A 20,509-nucleotide genomic window follows, 5' to 3' on the forward strand; every position below is an offset into this window, starting at 1 on the left:
GGGTTATTGCTGGAGGTCAGTACGTCCACGAATCAGTGTGGTTCGTTCACTAATTCTATTAATAATAATCTAATCCTATAATTAATGTTGAATATAATATGATTCATATAAAGAACATGAATATGAGCATAGTAATGAAGAATATGAGCATAGTAATGAATTACAGTAAATCACACATTATGTTGAACATTCTGAATGTATCAAATTGCAAAGTTATGAATAAAAAGAAATAAGCCTTAGCTGGTAATAGATTCCTTTAGATAACTCTGGCAGTCCTCTTAATCTCCAAGTCTGGTACACCGACGAATGACACGGTTAACATGGAGAAGACAGCATGAGGAATTCGTCTCTCGAGCTGCAAGATAAATGACTACCAGTAGCAATTGATTTAACTACTCAATACATATTCAAGATTATTGATATCTACAGATAGAATTCTAATCACCAGTTATTAGGTGTTGTCTTGCCGCGTGACGTGCAATCACCCTGCCATTAATACACTTATAAATGATGCATCAAATAAAAGTACTTAACTGTGGGCACTGTGTAAGTATTAAGATTGCCGTAATTACGCATCCCAAGTTCCGGTGAACCTATCCTGGATTGATGCGTTTCAAGCTGGCTGATCACGTGTCTTCAGGAATCAAGTCTAAGATCCCTCTTTTAACACCAGCACTAGTTGAAGATATTATCTGCAAGGTCGTTCACGCCTCACAGTGGCGGCTTTCATCTGTGGATGGACACACTTGTCCTATTTGCTGGACAATGGCGTCTTTTGAGAGTACGGTAAGCGTAGCTTTGCCTCCTTCTGGCCTTGCACGTGTCCGCGTCCCGACCGCCTCACCGACTGAGGATGGCGTCGCGTCCCTCCCCCCACGCCGAGTCGACGTTCATTACACAAATTATTGGCATGAACATTAATATTTCTCGCATTCGCGCTTGAAACTCTAAAGACTGGACGGGTTTATTATTTAGAGGAACGGAATATTATTATTTAACTATTTAAGAATAGTAAAGATACAAGGGAGAGGAATTAATGTCTCCCCATAGCATTCATTGATGACGTTACCTCTATCGTGAGGTAAACGTTTTGATTCTAAAGCTCTATTCGGCTTTTAGTTAGAGAACAATTCGTCTGCAATCAGTTGTCATACAGAATGCTTTAATTATGGAGAATCGTATTTAATTCTCACACAAATTGAATATAATGTGTTTTACGGTAAAGAAATCTGACGCAATACTGGCGTCAGATGACGTGAGAATTTAGCCTAATGCACAGATGAATTATTAGTACATGAGAATTCTACGAGTTGTTAATTTTACTTAATACAATATTAATATGGTTAGTAATAAGTAATGAGAATACAACAATGCTGTATTCGATGTTGGAAATATCCAACACTCATATCGGGTTGCATGAGGCTATGCTAGGTCACGCTAAGATCTTTTTTCCAATTGCGTGCACATCATATGTAATATTTATGTAAGATGAAAACCTTGTTATTTGGTGTTTGTAGAGAGGCTGGAGTTGACCCAGCTGTGGCAAGCCCCGCCCACACCCTCCACAACACTGCTGCTCTCTCCTGATATTGACCGACCAGACTGGAGTTGCTGAATGTGCAAGACAAAAATAGGCCAGGGATTTGGGTCACAACAGAGCACGAGTGAGGAGAGATTCCCACGGCAGAAGCGAGAGAGAACTGGCTCCCCTCAGCTTAAAACGAGCGATTAAAGGCCTCTCTCAGAATAGACGGGAAAAGTGGAGGTCTATCTCAGCACAAACGGCAGAAGTTGAGGCCACCCTCAATGGAAACGGGATGAGTTGACATCGTCCTCATCAAAACGGCATGAATACAGGATTTCCCCAGAACAAAAAGGAGGAGTTGAGGACGCCAACTCAGCAGAATCGGAAAGATTACAGGCCTCCCTCGGCTCAAACGGAATGAGTTGAGGCCTCCCTCAACACTAACGGGATGAGTTGAGGCCTCCCTCACCACAAACGGGAAGAGGTTAACTGTTGAGTAACGGGAAGGTCATACCACAGCCATTCTCTTAGAGCAATTCGTGTACAGCAGGTCGAGGACAACTGTTTGTTATAGCAGTTCGTATACAACAGTTAATGTACAGTATTTGGTGCACAGCAGTTTGTGTACAACCATTCGTGTAGAGGAGATCGTGTAAAACAATTCGTTTACAGCCATGCGTGTACAATAATTCGTGTACAACAATGCGTGTACAACAATTATTGTACAGCCATGCGTGTACAACAATTCGTGTACGACAGTGCGAGACCAACAATTATTGTACAGCCATACGTGTACAATAATTCGTGTACGACAATGCGTGACCAACAATTCTTGTACAGCCATGCGTGTACAATAATTCGTGTACAGGTAACTCGTATGAATATACACTAGATGCCAAGTTTTAAAGATAATTTGTATTTAATATATAAAAATATGTTGACACGAATATACTAAACTGAGGATACACAGTTCCAGTGTGTGTAGGAAGAGAGCTGAGAGCTTCAGAGATGATGTTAGCACTGAGACCATTAAATATTGGGCTTTATTTGTTAAATAATTAATCGATATCGTATTATGATTAAATATTATGAATGTTAGTGTTTATCTAACTTATTAACGAACTGATCAGTTAAAGAATTTAATAAAACTATGCGGGTTTAAAGTATAATTTAGACGAGATAAAATGTGATTCAGATTTAGTGTTAAATTGCATGTTTTATATTAAAGTCACTAACATGTAGTGTGAGGCGTGTGTGGTCATTGCTTCATGGATAGAATGCATTGTCTAGATATTTAATTTTAGTTGATTTTAGATTACAAATAATTTGTTTGTGATTTGTTTTTACATGGGGAATCAAAAATTTGTTCGTGGTATATGAATTTTTAAGATTCTTATGAAATTTCCACAACATCAAGGATTTTTCCCTTAAATGTATACTATAAGAGATAATATTTGTCTGTCTGCCTGTTTTTCTGTTAAAAGTTTGTGGCCAGACGATTGGGTCTAGCGTGCCCCAAATTTGCATGGGAAATTGGTCTTGGGTACGAAGCGGACCTAGGCTGGTCGGAATCGGCCTACGTAAAATGCATTAAGAAACATTAGTAATTATAGAGACCCCCATGAAATCTTTAATGGAGTTAAGTATGAAATATTTGAAGTGATTCCCTCTTAGAGTTTTTAGTTATCATATTTTTGGAGACAACTAATTACTGACTCTCAACGACCTGAAAGTATTAATATAAAAAGCCATGATTTGTTCAGATCTGAAATCTATATCTATGGACAGCACAAAACGTCCACCAGACTGTGCGACACAGTGGTTGCAAGGATCAGGTTGGGTTACCGTTACCTGTGACACGTGGCTACTGGTGACGGATCTCCCAATCCTGAGCACTCCAGGTGCAAACTCTGTGAGCAGGAACTGCGGCATGATCTCCCACACTACATCACCGAATGCCCAGTTATTAGACCTTTCGGACCAGTTGGTATGAGGTACCTGGAGCTTTGCAATTTATTCACTCTCGTATTCTTGAAGATATCCTCACAGTGTACCCAAAATTTGCCAATGCAGGTTACTAAACATATAGCCCTGTATGACTAACCATCCTGCGAGATGGGGACTTTTATCACCACTGCTACCTTATTCACTCTTGTGTTGATGATATTCTCAAAATGCATCCGGAGTCTGCCAGTGCAGACTGCCTATCACATGCCTCTGTATGACTAACCATCCTGTGTGATGGGGATTTTTTAGCATCACCTAGTTAGCTTTTTTGACACACTGTACTCCACTTCATATAGTCTATGGTAGCTGCACTAATACAGATGTACCTCATGTATTAATATAAAAAAAAGGAGACAACTAATAGAGTTTTATAATAATAAATTTTCTGAGAGAAGGGGAAGAGAGAGGGAGGAAGTAGGGGCACAAGATGGGGATGATTAGGGGAGAGGCGAAGGGGAACCAAGGGAAGGGAGACGAGGGGGTCGTAGGGGATATATGATGAAGAATGGGAAAGAGGAGGAAAGGGTGGAAAGAGGGAAAAGAGACCTGGATGCAACTCGTTACCCCTTTCTACGTAAATATAGAAATGGAAATGGAAATAATAAATATAAATGTCTGTCTATTTGAGGCTGGCGGGGAGGGGGGAAATGGGGGGTGGGGGAATGATAGAGAGAAGGGAACAAATGGGGGAGATGAGAGAAAAGTAAGGGGAAGAGAAGAGAAAAGGAGATGGTGCAGAAAATGGGGCGACAGGGGATTAGTGGTACGCGGGTAGGAAAATAGGGGATTTGCGGAGAAGAAAAAAAAGAGGGATGGAATAAGGGTGGATGGGAGATGAGACAGACTATCCCAGGCACCAATTGGATCAATCCATCCATCTATCTCTATCTCACTCAACGCTTTATCAAAGGGACAATTTGCATATCAGAACTAAAGGAAATAGAGAAACATATAAACGAGAATTCCTACAGAACTGGATGCAACAGCTTACCTACATCATTTTTGGATATGGACAGAATAACATGATCACATTATTTAAAATTAATATAATTTTTTTTAGGCCACCAGCTTACAGAATGTTTTTTCTAGCTTGAATTAAACAATAGACACATGACGAGAGTAGAGAGGGGAATATAATAATAAATAAATATATTTTTATTTAGGTAAGGTACATACGTACAAGGTAAGATACAAAAGTTGATGGATTTATAGAGCTAGTACATACAATGCCTAAAGCCACTATTACGCAAAGCGTTTCGGGCAGACATATATAAACATACAGAGAGACATATATATAAACTAAGGTTAGTTACGAGCAGGGGGGGGGTCCCCCCCTCACTCTGCAGCCACTGACAATAGACCTTACATTAAAAATACGAACTGAGCTATAGAAATACACCAATGGCCTCTACGCTTTGCCGTTATTCTCAACATCCACCCTTCCCAGCTAAACAATGAATGTATGTATGTGATGTAACTATAAGCTGAGCTTGCATAAGCATCTTAAATCACCTTCAGTGGTTAAGTGCTTAATAGCTGCTATTGAAACTAGTAAGTTATTTTACCCTGTCAAAGTAGCAGATATATATATATATGTATATAATATATATATATATATGTGTGTGTGTGTGTGTGTGTGTGTATATCACGAAAATAAACACGTGATTAAAAATGTGACAGTGTCAGACCACGGAGGAAAATTGAAACAGGAATTTCCTTATGTACTTTCGTATATTAATACGAAACTCTGCCAATTGTTTCTCGCCGGCGCCGGGAATCGCCTTACGGGCTCACCATAGCCCGTGCTACATGGACACTTCGTTCTGAGTAGCTAAATCTAAAACAACAACAACAAGCCGGGAATCGAACCCGGGACCACAGGATCACGCGTCCAGCGTGCTGTCCAGTCAGCCACCGGTGTGTGTGTGTGTGTGTGTGTGTAAATTTTTTTTTAGCAGTCAGTAACAGTTGATTGATTGACAGTTGAGGCGACGGCCGAAACAGCAAAGTTCAGCAAAGACAACATGATAAATTCAACTAGATGAATACACACACAACCACAGTAACAGCATTATCATTACTGAGAGACCTGTTTGATGGGGTTCTGGGAGTTCTTCTACTACCCAAGCCCGGCCCGCAGCCAGACTTGACTTGTGAGAGTTTGGTCCACCAGGCTGTTGCTTGGAGCGGCCCGCAGGCCCCACATACCCATCACAGCCCGGTAAGAGAAGCTGGGAGAATAAAGAACCACAGAAGGGTGTAGAAACATAGAGAAGTAAACTATTGGATGAGGCAACAAGAAACTATTTAAGCCAGAATGTAAGTGAACCCATAAGAATGAGTAGCAACGACGGCCCAGCTATTAAATATACTTCCTACAGACTTTACCTGGTATTTACTTTTTAATGATTCAGACATAAAGGAAATCAACTTCGAAGCTCCCCCCGTAGAAATGATTGACCACAGTGTATTGATATTAGAGTGTCTGGGAGAAGTAGGGATAACTTACTCAAGGAAGGGACCAGAAAACAAAAGCCTGGCGTATCGAAAAGGAAGCTTCACGGAGAGAGGAAAAATCCAAATATAGATACAAAGGGAAACAGAGTTCAGAGTTCTTGGCTGTCAAAGACATAACAGGCTACATCATCCAGAAATGTAAGGTTGCAGTCCAAAAGGAAAAAAAATAAAAGCAAATGAGAATCCCTTGGTTTTATCAGGGATGTAAGCTGGCAAAGCAACTAAATACAAGGGCATGGAGAAACTACAAAAATAATAGGACTCCGAAGAACAGAGGTCCTGGAATGAGTACCTCAAGGTGAGAAGAAAAACAGCAAGACAGTGCGAAAATGACATAGCAAATAAGGCAAAGACTCAACCCAAATTGCTGCACATCCACATCCGAAGGAAAAGAACAGTGAAAGAACAGGCATCAAGCCAGGGAGACTGTGTAGCACCATTTATATTAGGTCTAAGATAACGTATATTAGGCCAAGGATAGATAGGACAGGTTAGATAAGGCTCATTAAGTTTCTTTTCGTATTTAAAAAGAATGTCATTTATGCCATAAAATAATACAAAGGGAATTTTTGCGTAGTTCAGTTCTACATATTGGTACTTTTGACCAAATACTTGGTATAAGTACTATTGTTTTAGGTGGATGGGCTGCCATGTTTTGTATATTCCATCCAAAGTTAAAGGTACTGTAATTTGTGTTGGGAGGTTGGTCTCTCCACCTCTTGTCTCGGTGTAGAGGGGGTTGTATCGCCCTAGATATATTATGGTTAAACGAATATTCTATTCTGTTATTCAGTGACTATTTTGTTTCACAGCTTCTCTCGTACGCTACAGTTTTGTCATATTACCGTAGTCAACACAGTTCCTGTAGATCTTGTTCACCAATTTTGTCACTATGAAGCCTCAAAAATTATTGTAATCGTCAGCGTTGACCTTAACCTTTTAAATGAAGAACTTCACCAATGTCACTGAGGTGTTGTCACTGTCGACAATCATATTAGGCATCTTGTCAAGGGCTCACTATGTCACCACATGATGCTTGTCACCAATAACTGACACCTCATCACTGTTACTAGACACGTCTTTACCTGTCGTGTGATATACCAAGGCTATGTGACAGCCACCAGACTCACTTGTCTGGTTCCCGGCAGCATTCACACCCTTCAGGAACACCACGTTGCCTCAGCAGGAATCTGCGACAGCTAATTTCCCGTATAGCCGGCTCCCGGGCGACCTTCCCTCGTCCCTTTGGGTCGTCATTGCTTACTGAGGATCCTTTCCTCACTTGAAGTCTTCCTTTCCCTTGTCGGTAATCTTGATCCACTTTTACCTGTACACCGAGGCAGTAGTAACCAACGCAGACCTGGACGCAGGTCATCACTCTCTTGACACACAGTGTGTAGGTTTTATGACGAGAACTGGATGGGAAAACGATATACCATAGGTTATCTTGAGATGATTTCGGGGCTTAGTGTCCTCGACCAGGCCTCCACCCCCCATGAAGCAGCCCGTAGCAGCTGTCTAACTCCCAGGTACCTATTTACTGCTAGGTAACAGGGGCATCACGGTTAAAGAAACATTTTGCCCATTTGTCTCCGCCTCTACCGGGGATCGAACCCGAACCTCAGGACTACGAATCTAAAGCGCTGTTCACACAGCTGTCAGGCGCCCATAGACAGCATCTTCATAAATACCCACAAAGGATTAGACTGTGTGGCCCCAGCCTCTGAAATTTGATTGTGCGAGGCATCCCTGTACTCCAACCTTCGAATTTGGTTGAAACCAAATGTCTGCTAACAGTTGGTTGAACCAAAAGTCTGTAAACATTCGGTTGAAGCCAAAGTCTGTAACATTTGGTTGAAACCAAAGTCTGTAAATGGTTGAAACCAAAAGTCTGTAAACATATAGTTGAAACCAAAAGTCTGTAAACATATGGTTGAAACCAAAAGTCTGTAGACATTCTCGTTCTCGAGAACTGTTATGGGTCGCACACGTGATACGACTTTGAATAATTATAACATAATCTCTTATCCTTCACACTAACAAGATAAACATTAGTTCTTAATACCTGGAGCGTTCAAACAAATCGAATATTTAACATTCCGTTTAAATTAAAAAAAAAGCACCGTAATAATGACGCTTTATTGGACTAATGAGCATCAGCGTGGTTGCGTAAGGCAAGATGAATTAGGCTTGAATGCTTCAAGGCCAGGATTCATCAAGCATTTACGTAGTCACTTAAGAAGCCTGTATAGTTTCTTCAATTTGGCCGGCTTTGTTTACAGGTATTGAGAGAGAGAGAGAGAGAGAGGGGGGGGGGAGGGAGAGAGGGGGGGAGGGAGAGAGAGGGGGGACGGAGAGAGGAGGGAGGGAGAGAGAAAAAGCGAGAGAGAGAGAGGGGAGAGAGAGAGAGAGAAAGCGAGAGAGAGAGAGAGAGGGGGGGGGGGGGAGGAGGGGGGAGGGAGAGAGGAGAGAGAGAAAAAGCGAAGAGAGAGAAAAGAGAGAGAGAGTGAGAGAGAGAGAGAGAGAGAGAGAGAGAGAGAGAGAGAGAGAGAGAGAGAGAGAGAGAGAGAGAGAGAGAGAGAGATTAAACAGTTAATGAGCTTCGATGCTTTTCGGGGTTGTTTAAAAAATTAATAACCTTTGGTAGCGGAGTTTCTATGCTCATAAACTGTTTATTAAGCGTAAACAATGACGACATGATTAGGAAAGACGATTGTTGAGTCCTGACCCTGTTAGGCCGGTTAGGCAGGAGCCGAGCGGACAGCACGCTGGACTTGTGATCCTGTGGTCCTGGGTTCGATCCCAGGCGCCGGCGAGAAACAATGGGCAGAGTTTCTTTCACCCTATGCCCCTGTTACCTAGCAGTAAAATAGGTACCTTGGTGTTAGTCAACTGTCACGGGCTGCTTCCTGGGGGTGGAAGCCTGGTCGAGGACCGGGCCGCGGGGACACTAAAAAAAAGCCCTGAAATCATCTCAAGATAACCTCAAGATAGGCCTAATCACTTCGAACACAACGCTTTTTAAATCGAGAACAGAGGCTGCAAACCTCAGTATTAACCAAGGTCCATAAATTACTATGAAGGAAATTTTTGCATAATTCGGCCATGTTATCTTTGGAACTTTTATCCGGGTATTTAACAATTGCGCTCTAGTCACTCAGAAGCTAAATAATGTATCATAAAATTATTAACATTTATTCCTTCTGTTCCTGTACAGAATTGCACCACCACCATGTAATTAAATTTTTCTCCCTTCACACTGTTTGAAATTTCATTACAGGAGTCGAAAACCTTTCCTTTCGAACCCCATCACATTTCAGCAGTCACAAAGTTACTCACAGAATATATTTTTTTACCATTCCAGGACTACACCATCACCATGTACCTCAACCAGTACTGGAAGGACGAGAGACTAGCCTTCAGTTCCAGCGACGAACTCCTCACTCTTCCAGGGGACTTCGCCGAGAAGATTTGGGTTCCAGACACCTTTTTCGCTAATGATAAGAGCAGGTAAATTGACTCATTATAACAGGTGAACCCAAATAACACGTAGACCAGGTCAAGTATGTACTCATGTTCTCAAGTTATTCAAATTGCCCATTGAAACAAGATAATAAGTGAAACATTAACACACAGAAATCACACTAACGTGATATATATCAATGAAAAAATCAACCAGGGCTTTGAGGTGGGACGACCCTACGACCTCGGAAGGAAGGAAGGAATTATCAAGGGAAAGCGCCAAGCCATTACGACTATATAGCACTGAGAAGGGGTCAGGATAAGGATTTGGGATGGGACGGGAGGGAAGGAATGGTGCCCCAATCACTTGGACGGTCGGGGATTGAACGCCGACCTGCATGAAGCGAGACCGTCGCTCTACCGTCCAGCCCAAGTGGTTGGGTCTACGACCTCGGAATTGCCAGTCGTGTACTCTGCCACTGAACCATCGAAGACTTGTACAAAAGTCCTGCAACCGGATTTCTAGATCCAGTGGTAGAGTACACGACTGGCAATGCCGGGGTCACAGGTTCGAGCCACCTCACAGCCCGGGTGGATTTTCTCATAATTATTATTAATATTATTCATTATTTTCATTTCTAAGTCATTAATTTGACTATTTGGGAATTAATTGTTAGTAATAACATAATTCCTGAAGCTAAATAATTTAGAACAAATCAGAGGAGTCAGTGATAACTAGATTTCTTCGGAATGCTTTCAAGCATTTTCTTAGTTTTCTCCTTTATAAATGGTTAAATACATATATAATAATAATAATAATAATAAATTATAACCTGCTGCTCAAAATTTCCAAGGACTCATATGAGCGTGTTCAATAAGATTATTGCCAACTTGGCACACGCTAAAGAATATAGACGTAATTTGAAAATGAAAATAAATTTGGGATTTTTTTTTCAACGACAGTAAGTTAAGGGTCCTCTGATAGGTTAGGTGGGCAGGAAATTCTCATAAAGTTTCAAAACGTTATGAAAACGTTAATGGAAAGTTTCCTTTTCTAAGCTGGCCGAGTAAGCCGGACGACTCAAACAGAAAACGGAACAGTACGTCACTTTTGTGAGTCGATTTCATTTCAAGTTACGTACAAATTTAGCCATAGCGCGCATACGAGCCAAAAGTGACGTTATTTTTAAGAGGACGGGTTGAATGGGGACATGTTCGAAGTCATTCAAGATTGCCCCCACGCCTACTATAATCTATATTTAATCCATTCCACCACCTAGTTGGGGCTTATACTGCCTGTGCTTCTATCCACGAAGCTTCTATCCTGAGTCCGACCAGGAGAGGAGGCCAACCCTCCAAGGACTTCCTTGGTCTCTCTATCTTCCGCACCTCCCTACTGCTGCAGTCGCACAACTTCTACCCCCTTATCACTCCCCAATCCCCTCACACCTCCACACCCTGTCCCCTCTCCCCAGACTCCCTTCCCGTCTCTATTGGTTCCGCTGGGTAGGACAATTATCTTCTGAACGAGGATAGGCAGGAAGCGAGCTCCGAGGTAACTTAATTAATAACGATCTGGCAGCTAATGTGTGTCCTCAGGTAGTCTCAATGTAGCACCCAGGGTACTGTCCATGTAGCACCCAGGGTACTGTCCATGTAGCACCCAGGGTACTGTCCATGTAGCACCCTGGGTACTGTCCATGTAGCACCCAGGGTACTCTCCATGTAGCACCCAGGGTACTGCCCATGTAGCACCCTGGGTACTGTCCATGTAGCACCCAAGGTACTGTCCATGTAGCGCCCAAGGTACTGTCCATGTAGCACCCAAGGTACTGTCCATGTAGCACCCAAGGTACTGTCCATGTAGCACCCAAGGTACTGTCCATGTAGCACCCAAGGTACTCTCCATGTAGCACCCAAGGTACTGTCCATGTTGCACCCAGGGTACTGTCCATGTTGCACCCAGGGTACTCTCCATGTAGCACCCAAGGTACTGTCCATGTTGCACCCAGGGTACTGTCCATGTTGCACCCAGGGTACTCTCCATGTAGCACCCAAGGTACTGTCCATGTAGCGCCCAAGGTACTGTCCATGTAGCACCGAGGGTACTCTCCATGTAGCACCCAAGGTACTGTCCATGTTGCACCCAGGGTACTGTCCATGTAGCACCCAGGGTACTGTCCATGTTGCACCCAGGGTACTCTCCATGTAGCACCCAAGGTACTGTCCATGTAGCGCCCAAGGTACTGTCCATGTAGCACCCAGGGTACTCTCCATGTAGCACCCAAGGTACTCTCCATGTAGCACCCAGGGTACTCTCATAGCCTAGACATAATAAGCTTAAATTGTTTTTCCCGAATCATTCACAAATTTAAATATTGCAAGAGATGGTTAAATTCAAACGAAGCAAAACTGTGTGGACTGAGGAGTGAACTAAAGAGTTTATTACAAGCTGTGCAACTATCTTTAACTGATTTTTAAATATTTCTTGTGTACATCTTATAATGGGTCTTAAAGCTATTATTTTATAAATGATGAATTTTAATTGGAATTGGAGTGAATTTTAATGAAATCTGTTTATACTCTTTAGTTGAATTATATATTTGAATACATTATACATTTGTACAGACCACTGATGTACCAGAGATGTATATAGCCATCATCTCTGGTTGGTTAGCGACATTAAGTGAAGTGCAAGTAGCTTGCAGATTTTGTACACTACTAATCTATATAAAAGAAATTTAACCTATTGTTGTCAATTGTCAAATGTTTACATTTGTTTCTAAAATTTTCGTTAGTGAATATATAAATCATTAAATAATAATATTAACAAATGTTTATATATATATAAATATATTATATATATATTTTTATATATATATAAATATATATATATATAAATTATAATTATAATTTAGAAAATTTTAAATTATATATCAATATATAAACTATATATACATTTTTCATGTTAACAATTAGATATAAGTAATTTAAACTTGGTGTTCAATCTGATGATGGAGTTTGATACTCCGAAACGTCTAGTATCTTAACCTAATTGAAGCTATATATATATTTTTCATATCCTAATGGTTGGTATTTTCTCTTAAACGTTTATATTCTTAGTTTCCGGCTAACAATCTCTCAAACTCTCTTGTCCATGAAGTTTCATAATGCTGTTTATACAATAAATTATTGTGTCCTTCCCATTTCTGTTTATAGTCTCCCCTCCAGAAACAACAATGCTACGTTTTCTATTCGTTTTTTAACTCCTTACCCTAATAATTGTGTAATTCCTTTTCTTTCTTTCTTAGTTATCTCCACGATGTGACTGAAAAGAACAAGATGGTTCGTCTTCACGGTGACGGGTCTATCACGTACGGGATGCGGTTCACCACAACCCTCGCTTGCATGATGGACCTCCACTACTACCCTCTAGACAGCCAAAACTGTACCGTGGAAATTGAAAGTTGTGAGTTAATGAGTCGGTGGAGGGAGAACGGGATGATAAGAGAAATCGCGAGGGAGAGAAAGAGAGAGGAAGGTTGATAAGAACAAGCGATATATGTATATATATAGAGTGAGGATGGATGATAAGATAGATTGCGGAAGTATAAGATGAAAGTGGGAATGGGCAAAGCAATATTAAAGAACGGTAAAGGAGAGAGTATCAGAGAGAAAAAGTGGCAGCATCGCACAGCTGGTAAGTTACACCTAAAGATTTTAGGTGAAATAATAATATTACATTCTTCCACTAATATATTATTAAGTGCAGTAATAAACTAGTGAAGATGAAGAAAAGATCCAATAAATGTGGAAAACATGTTCACTTATGCATTGGGTCTGTTTTTCACCTTCATTCAAGTACCACAGCATTATAATAAGTTTCTCAATAATATATATATAGAGTGTCAGACCACGGACGAAGAATTGAAACAGGAATTTCCTTAAGTACTTTCGTATATTAACACATCTTCAGAAGGAATGAAGATGCATTATATATATATATATATATATATATATATATATATATATATATATATATATATATATATATATATATATATATATTATATATATTATATATGATCGACAACCACACGAATTTACATGTCAATTTTATATTTAGGATGGCGTGTAAAAATATTTAAGAAATGAGAACGTACTGCAGACGAACATTTAAATTTCTTATCAGTCATATTCAATCAACGTCAGACTATATTTGAAGAGTCACTAAATATGACTTCCTTGTATTTATTTTTAAAATTACAATACTATAATTATCTGAAATTTATATCAACATTCTAAATAGTTCATAGATTTATTGTAAATAGCACGAATGATAGTTACATTTTCTTCAATTTCCTGGTATCTAAATGGTGTTATTCAATATACAATATTGTATAAATTTGAAGTCTTCTTAAAATCGATGATGAAAAAGTAAGATTAATAATTCTAACGCGAATTTTCTCAATATTTCTTATGTTTCTTTTCACTGTTGATGGTAATTGAAAAATCAATTCTCCAAAATTAATTTTTATTTCTAGTCTGACGCGACACTTGAACGCGTTTCGTAATAACTTATTACATTTTCCAAGACTTTTAGTTTACACACACACAACTATAACCTGCAAACACTAAACAGAGTTCTTACTATGCTATGTTTAAAACATCTTTCATTTTATTTTATACGCATTTTGGGTGAGGTCCTCACCCAAAATGCGGGTATAAAATATAATGAAAGCTGTTTAAATCATAGCATAGTAAGAACTCTGTTTAGTGTTTGCAGGTTATAGTTGTGTGTGTGTAAACTAAAAGTCTTTGAAAATGTAATAAGTTATTACGAAACGCGTTCAAGTGTCGCGTCAGACTAGAAATAAAAATTAATTTTGGAGAATTGATTTTTCAATTACTATCAACAGTGAAAAGAAACATAAGTAATATTGAGAAAATTCGTGTTAGAATTATTAATCTTACTTTTTAGGTCATATTTAAAAATATTATATATATATATATATATATATATATATAATATATATATATATATATATCCGCTGGTGAAAGGGGGAGTTATCAGCACGCTTCACCTACTTCATGGAGCCGGGAAGGAAACGAGGAACCAAGAGAGCCTCACCAGGTGCTGATTGTGTGGATCGAGGTTCCTCCCGAATGCTACCTCACACACACACACACACACACACACACACACACACACACACACGCACACGCACACGCACACGCACACAGGCACGCACACACACACACACACACACACACACACACAAACACAAATGTAATGTAATAAAGATAGGTGTAGGGAGCAGGAGGCCAGTTACAAGGCATCATTTGGGAGATGAAATTCTTCAAGAGTCAGAGAGAGAGAGACCTGGGGGTTGATATCACGTCAGACCTGTCCCCTGAAGCCCATATCAAGAGGATAACATCAGCGGCATATGCCAGGTTGGCTAACATAAGAACGGTCTTTATAAACTTGTGTAAGGAATCTTAAAGAACTTTGTATACCCCATATGTCAGACCAATCTTGGAGTATGCGGCTCCAGCATGGAGTCCATATCTAATCAAGCACAAGACTAAACTGGAAAAGGTACAAAGATTTGCCACCAGACTAGTACCCGAACTGAGGGGTATGAGTTACGAGGAGAGACTACGGAATTAAATGCCGTGAGGCGTACAATAATACAACCCTCTTCTGTATTCTAACTCAGTCTTGTCAACACATCTGATCAGCCCAAAGAGAGAGAGAGAGAGAGAGAGAATACGAAATACAGTCTCCCCCCAATTCTATAAAAATGATTTTCAGAATGCCAGGTTTTTCCCTCTCCTCTTCATTTCCATAATAATGGCTTCACAGCGGAGGCTGAAAATTTGCAGGCTCGTCCACGAAGATGACCCCAACAGCCTCCAGAATCCCACTAGTGGAGGAAGGAGAGGATGGATATTGGAGGAGAAGGTTAAGATCAAACTTGAAGCTGCTGATGAAAAAGAGGTGGAGAATGTTGTGGATGATTAAGATCAACGTGGATGCAGAAAATTTAGATGGAGGATTGTGGGGATGATTAAACTCGGAGGATGGAGATGGTTAAGATAAAAGTGGAGATGGAGGATGCTTGGAATGGTTAAGGTCTAGGTGGGGGGTCGAGGATGGTTAAAATCAAGGTGGATGCTGAGGGTGAAGATGTAGGATGCTGGAAATGGTATAGATCAAGGTAGTTGCTTTGTGTGACGATTAGGGATACTGGGGATGGCTAAAATGAAGGTGAAGGCTGCTAGGGAAGTAGAGGAAAGTGGAGCTGTATGGGTAGGTGGCTATTTAGGCTGAACTCATAATTGTATTTAAGTCTGAATGTGAAGGATATTTTTTAAGGCTGACGAGCGAAGGTGATCATTGAAGTGGATGGTGGTTATGGTTGATTGTGATTATTGAAGAGCGTGATACACATGATTAATGGTAACAATTGAAGTAGAGATGGAGGATGCTGGGGATTGGTAAAATCATGATAGTTATGGTTGATGGTGATCATTGAAGAGCAGTATGGTAGTTATGATTGATGGTGATCACTGAAGAACAGGGTGGTGGTTATGATTGATGGTGATCACTGAAGAACAGGGTGGTGGTTATAGCCGAGAGTGATCACTGAAAAACAGAGTGGTAGTTATGGCTGGTGATCATTAAAGAGCAGTATGGTAGTTATGGTTGCTGGTGATCACGGAAGTGCATGAAGGTAGTTACTGACGATGCAGAACATCATACCACCTGGTTATTTTACACATTCAAAATGTTAAACCTAACTTTCTGTCGGCGCAGACTAAAACTTGAGAGGCTGCACCGTCCTCAAGGGTGCTAGATAAGGTGGAGCGTAGTAGTCAAGGTAGAGGGTGGAAGATAAGATGGAGGTTGGTAAATAAAAAGGAGGGTGGGAGACAAGATTAGGTGGAGGCTGGTTGATTAGGTTTAGGACGATAGATAAGGTGGAAAGAGGTAGATAAGGTGGAGGATTGTCGATGAGATTTAGGGATGTAGATAATGTGGTGGCTGGTAGATTTGGTGGGGCTAGTAGAAGAGATGATGATGGAAAAACTAGTTGAGGGATATTTTTAAGAACATCAGAATCAAAGAAACAGCAAAGGCCATTGGCCCCTACGTGGAAGCTCTTATTCCACCGAAACTCAATAATATATATAAATGTCTAACCTGCACCTGATAGAATCATGGAATCCTACGTCTATTATGTTACCCAGTAATTGGTTCCACAAATCCACACCCCTGTTACTGAACCAGCATTTACCCAGGTCTTTCCTAAATCAAAAATCCAATTTATATCTAATGTTTCGTGTTCCATTATGTGTTTATATATTGAATTTCTTATTAATGTATCCCTTGTCATGCATATCCCTTCAATTTTACTCCTCAGCCACGTCACCCCAAACTTTCTATAGAATGTTAATTAAGCTTATTCAGTCTCTATGTCGAAGGTTTCTAATTTGTGGAATTAACTTTGTCATCTAACGCTGGATGCGTTTTTGTGAATTTATACCCATTCCATAGTATTACGACCAGAACTGAACTGCATAATGTAAATGTTGCCTCACAAGAGAGAGATGTAGCTGAAGAATGACAACAAAAGTATTATTACTAACGCTTCTAGAAATATATCCCAGTGTCCTATTTGCCCTATTTCGACCATTTATCCATAGATTTTTGTCTTTACAGAATAACTAATTATAAACCTCAAATCTTTTTGGCAATCAGACTTGGCAATTTCATTACCATCCTGCTGACGTACTATAACTCATAACCAAGCCATGCAAACCATGCACTTGACAGCATTAGACTGCATCTGTGAGTCTTGTGACTATTTCAAACCCCATTCTTGATCGTCTTGAAGTGATTTTGAGTCTTCTGAATATATTTCCCGTACTGTTTTCGTATCTTCACCATTGGATGACTCGGAAGGGTAACAGTTAAAACCGAGAGGGGTGAAATGCTTTTAAGGCTGAAGAGGAAGGCGTGTGGTTGTTAAGGCTGAAGAGGAGGAAGCGATATGGTTGATAAGGCTGAAGATAATACAAGGTGTTTAAGGCTGAGAAGTGCTGTATACTAGTGCATGTAGTTATGGTCATACAAAATCTTAAACATCTTCTTGAGTTATCTTGAGATGATTTCGGGGCTTTAGTGTCCCCGCGGCCCGGTCCTCGACCAGGCCTCCACCCCCAGGAAGCAGCCCGTGATAGCTGACTAACACCCAGGTACCTATTTACTGCTAGGTAACAGGGGCATTCAGGGTGAAAGAAACTTTGCCCATTTGTTTCTGCCTGGTGCGGGAATCGAACCCGCGCCACAGAATTACGAGTCCTGCGCGCTATCCACCAGGCTACCAGGCCCCTATGAACTAACATGAACTAAACAGAATCATAAATGTAAATCAAAAATTATATTTACATTTTTTACTAACAAAGTTTCCTGTGCTATTTTTTTTTTAACTAAAACCGTTTTCCTGTTTCTATCTCTATAGGTCTATAGGCTTAAGGCTGTATGTGCTTTTAAAACCTTCTAAACACACACTAATATTTGTATCTTAAATCAGTTACCTGCCCTCCTGCGGTATTCTCCACCCTCCATCTGTATTTTATTAGGTCTATCTTTCATTTCCTTAATGCTTCCATCACTCCCATCTTCCCTTATTCCTTTTCTCAATCTTCAAACTTCCGACTGTTTATCAGATTTTTATTCCATTACCTCGAAAATTTACCATTTCTTCATAAATTGAGAAGTTATTTTGTCTCGGGAACATGGGCCAATTTACCCTCTTTAAACTATTCACCTGTAAAAGATCACCTCAGTAAAAATATTTCGGTGGTTAATGTATTATTGATAGTTCTTAATTTCTTACTACGATGGCCACATGAGAGCCGAGGTATGTGGTCAATACATCTTAATTACTCTCCGCAGACGGGTATACGGTAGCGGACGTAGTGATGTACTGGAAGGACATCCCTGTGGTGGGAGTGGAGGAGGCCGAACTGCCCAGTTTACCATCATGGGCTACGAAGCTAACGACCGCACGGAAGAGCTAGCCACGGGGGTCTACCGCCGTCTCTCAATCAGCTTCAACCTACAGCGCAACATTGGGTACTTTGTGTTCCAGACGTATCTGCCCAGCATCCTCATCGTCATGCTCTCATGGGTGTCCTTTTGGATCAACCACGAAGCCACCTCCGCGAGAGTGGCTTTGGGTAAGTTACCAGACAAAACGAATGGTTGGTAGGCGTGTGTATGTGTGTGTGATGAATCTCTCTCTCTCTCTTTCTCTCTCTTTCACTCTCTCTCTTCTCCTTATTTTTATTCCTCAAGAAGACGATGCACTTAAGTTCAGTGACATTACTGCTAAGATTATATAGAGTTTACATAACATTGAGATCAAGTTATATGTTTCAGATATATTACCTTCCAGACTTCCTAAAGCAAAAATATTAAGAACATTTGCAGTAATGGCCCCCGGGACCCTTGGCAGTAATGGCCCCTGGACCCATGGCAGTAATGGTCCTCCTGGACCCATGGCAGTAATGACCCCTGGTCCATTTCTAGTAGTTGACCCGAAACCCATCGTGCAGGCGGTAGCGGATCAAAAACTCTTCCATACCTGGCTATCTTGAGGTTATCTTGAGATGATTTCGGGGCTTTTAGTGTCCCCGCTGCCCGGTCCTCGACCAGGCCTCCAACTGGCCTGGTCGACTAGCATCAACATCATCAACAGAATGCTCAGGAAGAGAGAACGGAATCAGAGGCAAATAAAGAACAAGCACGACAAGCAAGAGAACATGAACAGTCAGATGGGTAACTGAACAAGACTTGCATCACCTCTAACGGGAAGACGCCTCCTCCAAGTCAGACACAGCACCTCACCTACACCAGGAGGAGGTGCCAACCGTCACACCACAAGCCCTCTGGTGAAGAAGAAAAACTCAGCAGCACCAACAACAGGCTCCACATTGTGATCCATACTTGATGCCAACAAGTATGGCATCAAGTATGGCGGTGAACAGGCCACCGAACTTTCAAGCATATCCTCTTCAAGAATTTCAACTCCATATTCTTATTCCCCTCCCCCTCCTACCCCCGCATTCTTTTCCAAGATCTTTGGACATAGTTAAACCCATCCTGTAAGCGGTAGTGGGCCCAAACCCATCTCGTGGGCGGTGGTGGAGTCCTTACCCATTCCGAAGACGATAAGGTCTCCACAGCTATCATGCGGGGTGGTAGTGGACCCGAAACTCATACCGAGGGGCGGTAGTGGACCCCCAAACCACTACTGCGTGAAGGGTTACTATAATTGTTGATATTTCTTTAAGTATTTCACTTGTGCCGAAACCGACAGGCCTTCGACACTCCCCTACCCAACATGCTTCATCTTGGAAAATTGAGTGAGGCTAGCCTTAAACGTCTGCTCTCCAATCTCAGTCAAACATTAATTTAATTTTATAGGTGTTGATTACAAAATGAGGGGACCTGGTGGTGTCCACGTTTAACTCTTCCTCCTCCACGTGCAACCACTTGGGCTGGACGGTAGACTGACGGTCTCCCTTCATGCTGGTCGGCGTTCAATCCCCGACCGTGCAAGTGGTTGGGCATCATTCCTTCCCCCCATCCCATCCCAAATCTTTATCCTGACCCCTTCCTAGTGCTATATAGTCGTAATGGCTTGGCACTTTCTCCTCATAGTTCTCCCTCCACCCTTCTTCTTTCCCTCTTCTCCGTCTCTTTCCTTCCCCATCCCCCTCTCATTCCCTGTTCCCGCTCTCTTCCGCTGTTCTCCTTTCCCTTTTCGCCTCCTGTCTCCTTTCTCATTCCTCCCATGGTTTCCCCTGTTCCCCTCTCTCTCCTACAACACCACTAATAACACTATAAGAACACTTCACATATTGCTATGGAGTGTGTTGATGAACCAACAAAGTCTAAGTGAACCAAACACCTGACCCCGC

The 20,509-nt window shown here is 41.2% G+C and overlaps 1 protein-coding gene across 1 annotated transcript in view; it reads left to right on the forward strand.

Annotated features, from left to right (window-relative positions):
• LOC138359443 (gamma-aminobutyric acid receptor subunit beta-like) overlaps positions 1-18,810 on the forward strand; it is a 51,117-nt gene extending 32,307 nt beyond the window's left edge. Inside the window, 4 exon segments of the mRNA XM_069318585.1 lie at positions 9,414-9,559; positions 12,823-12,980; positions 18,480-18,551; positions 18,554-18,810. Of these exon segments, the coding sequence (XP_069174686.1) occupies positions 9,414-9,559; positions 12,823-12,980; positions 18,480-18,551; positions 18,554-18,795 (618 nt within the window). The 3' untranslated portion in view covers positions 18,796-18,810.
• Positions 18,811-20,509: the final 1,699 nt, after the last annotated feature.

Source organism: Procambarus clarkii, chromosome 90 (genome assembly GCF_040958095.1).
Source record: "Procambarus clarkii isolate CNS0578487 chromosome 90, FALCON_Pclarkii_2.0, whole genome shotgun sequence".
In the NCBI taxonomy this organism is placed as follows: Eukaryota; Metazoa; Arthropoda; class Malacostraca; order Decapoda; family Cambaridae; genus Procambarus; species Procambarus clarkii.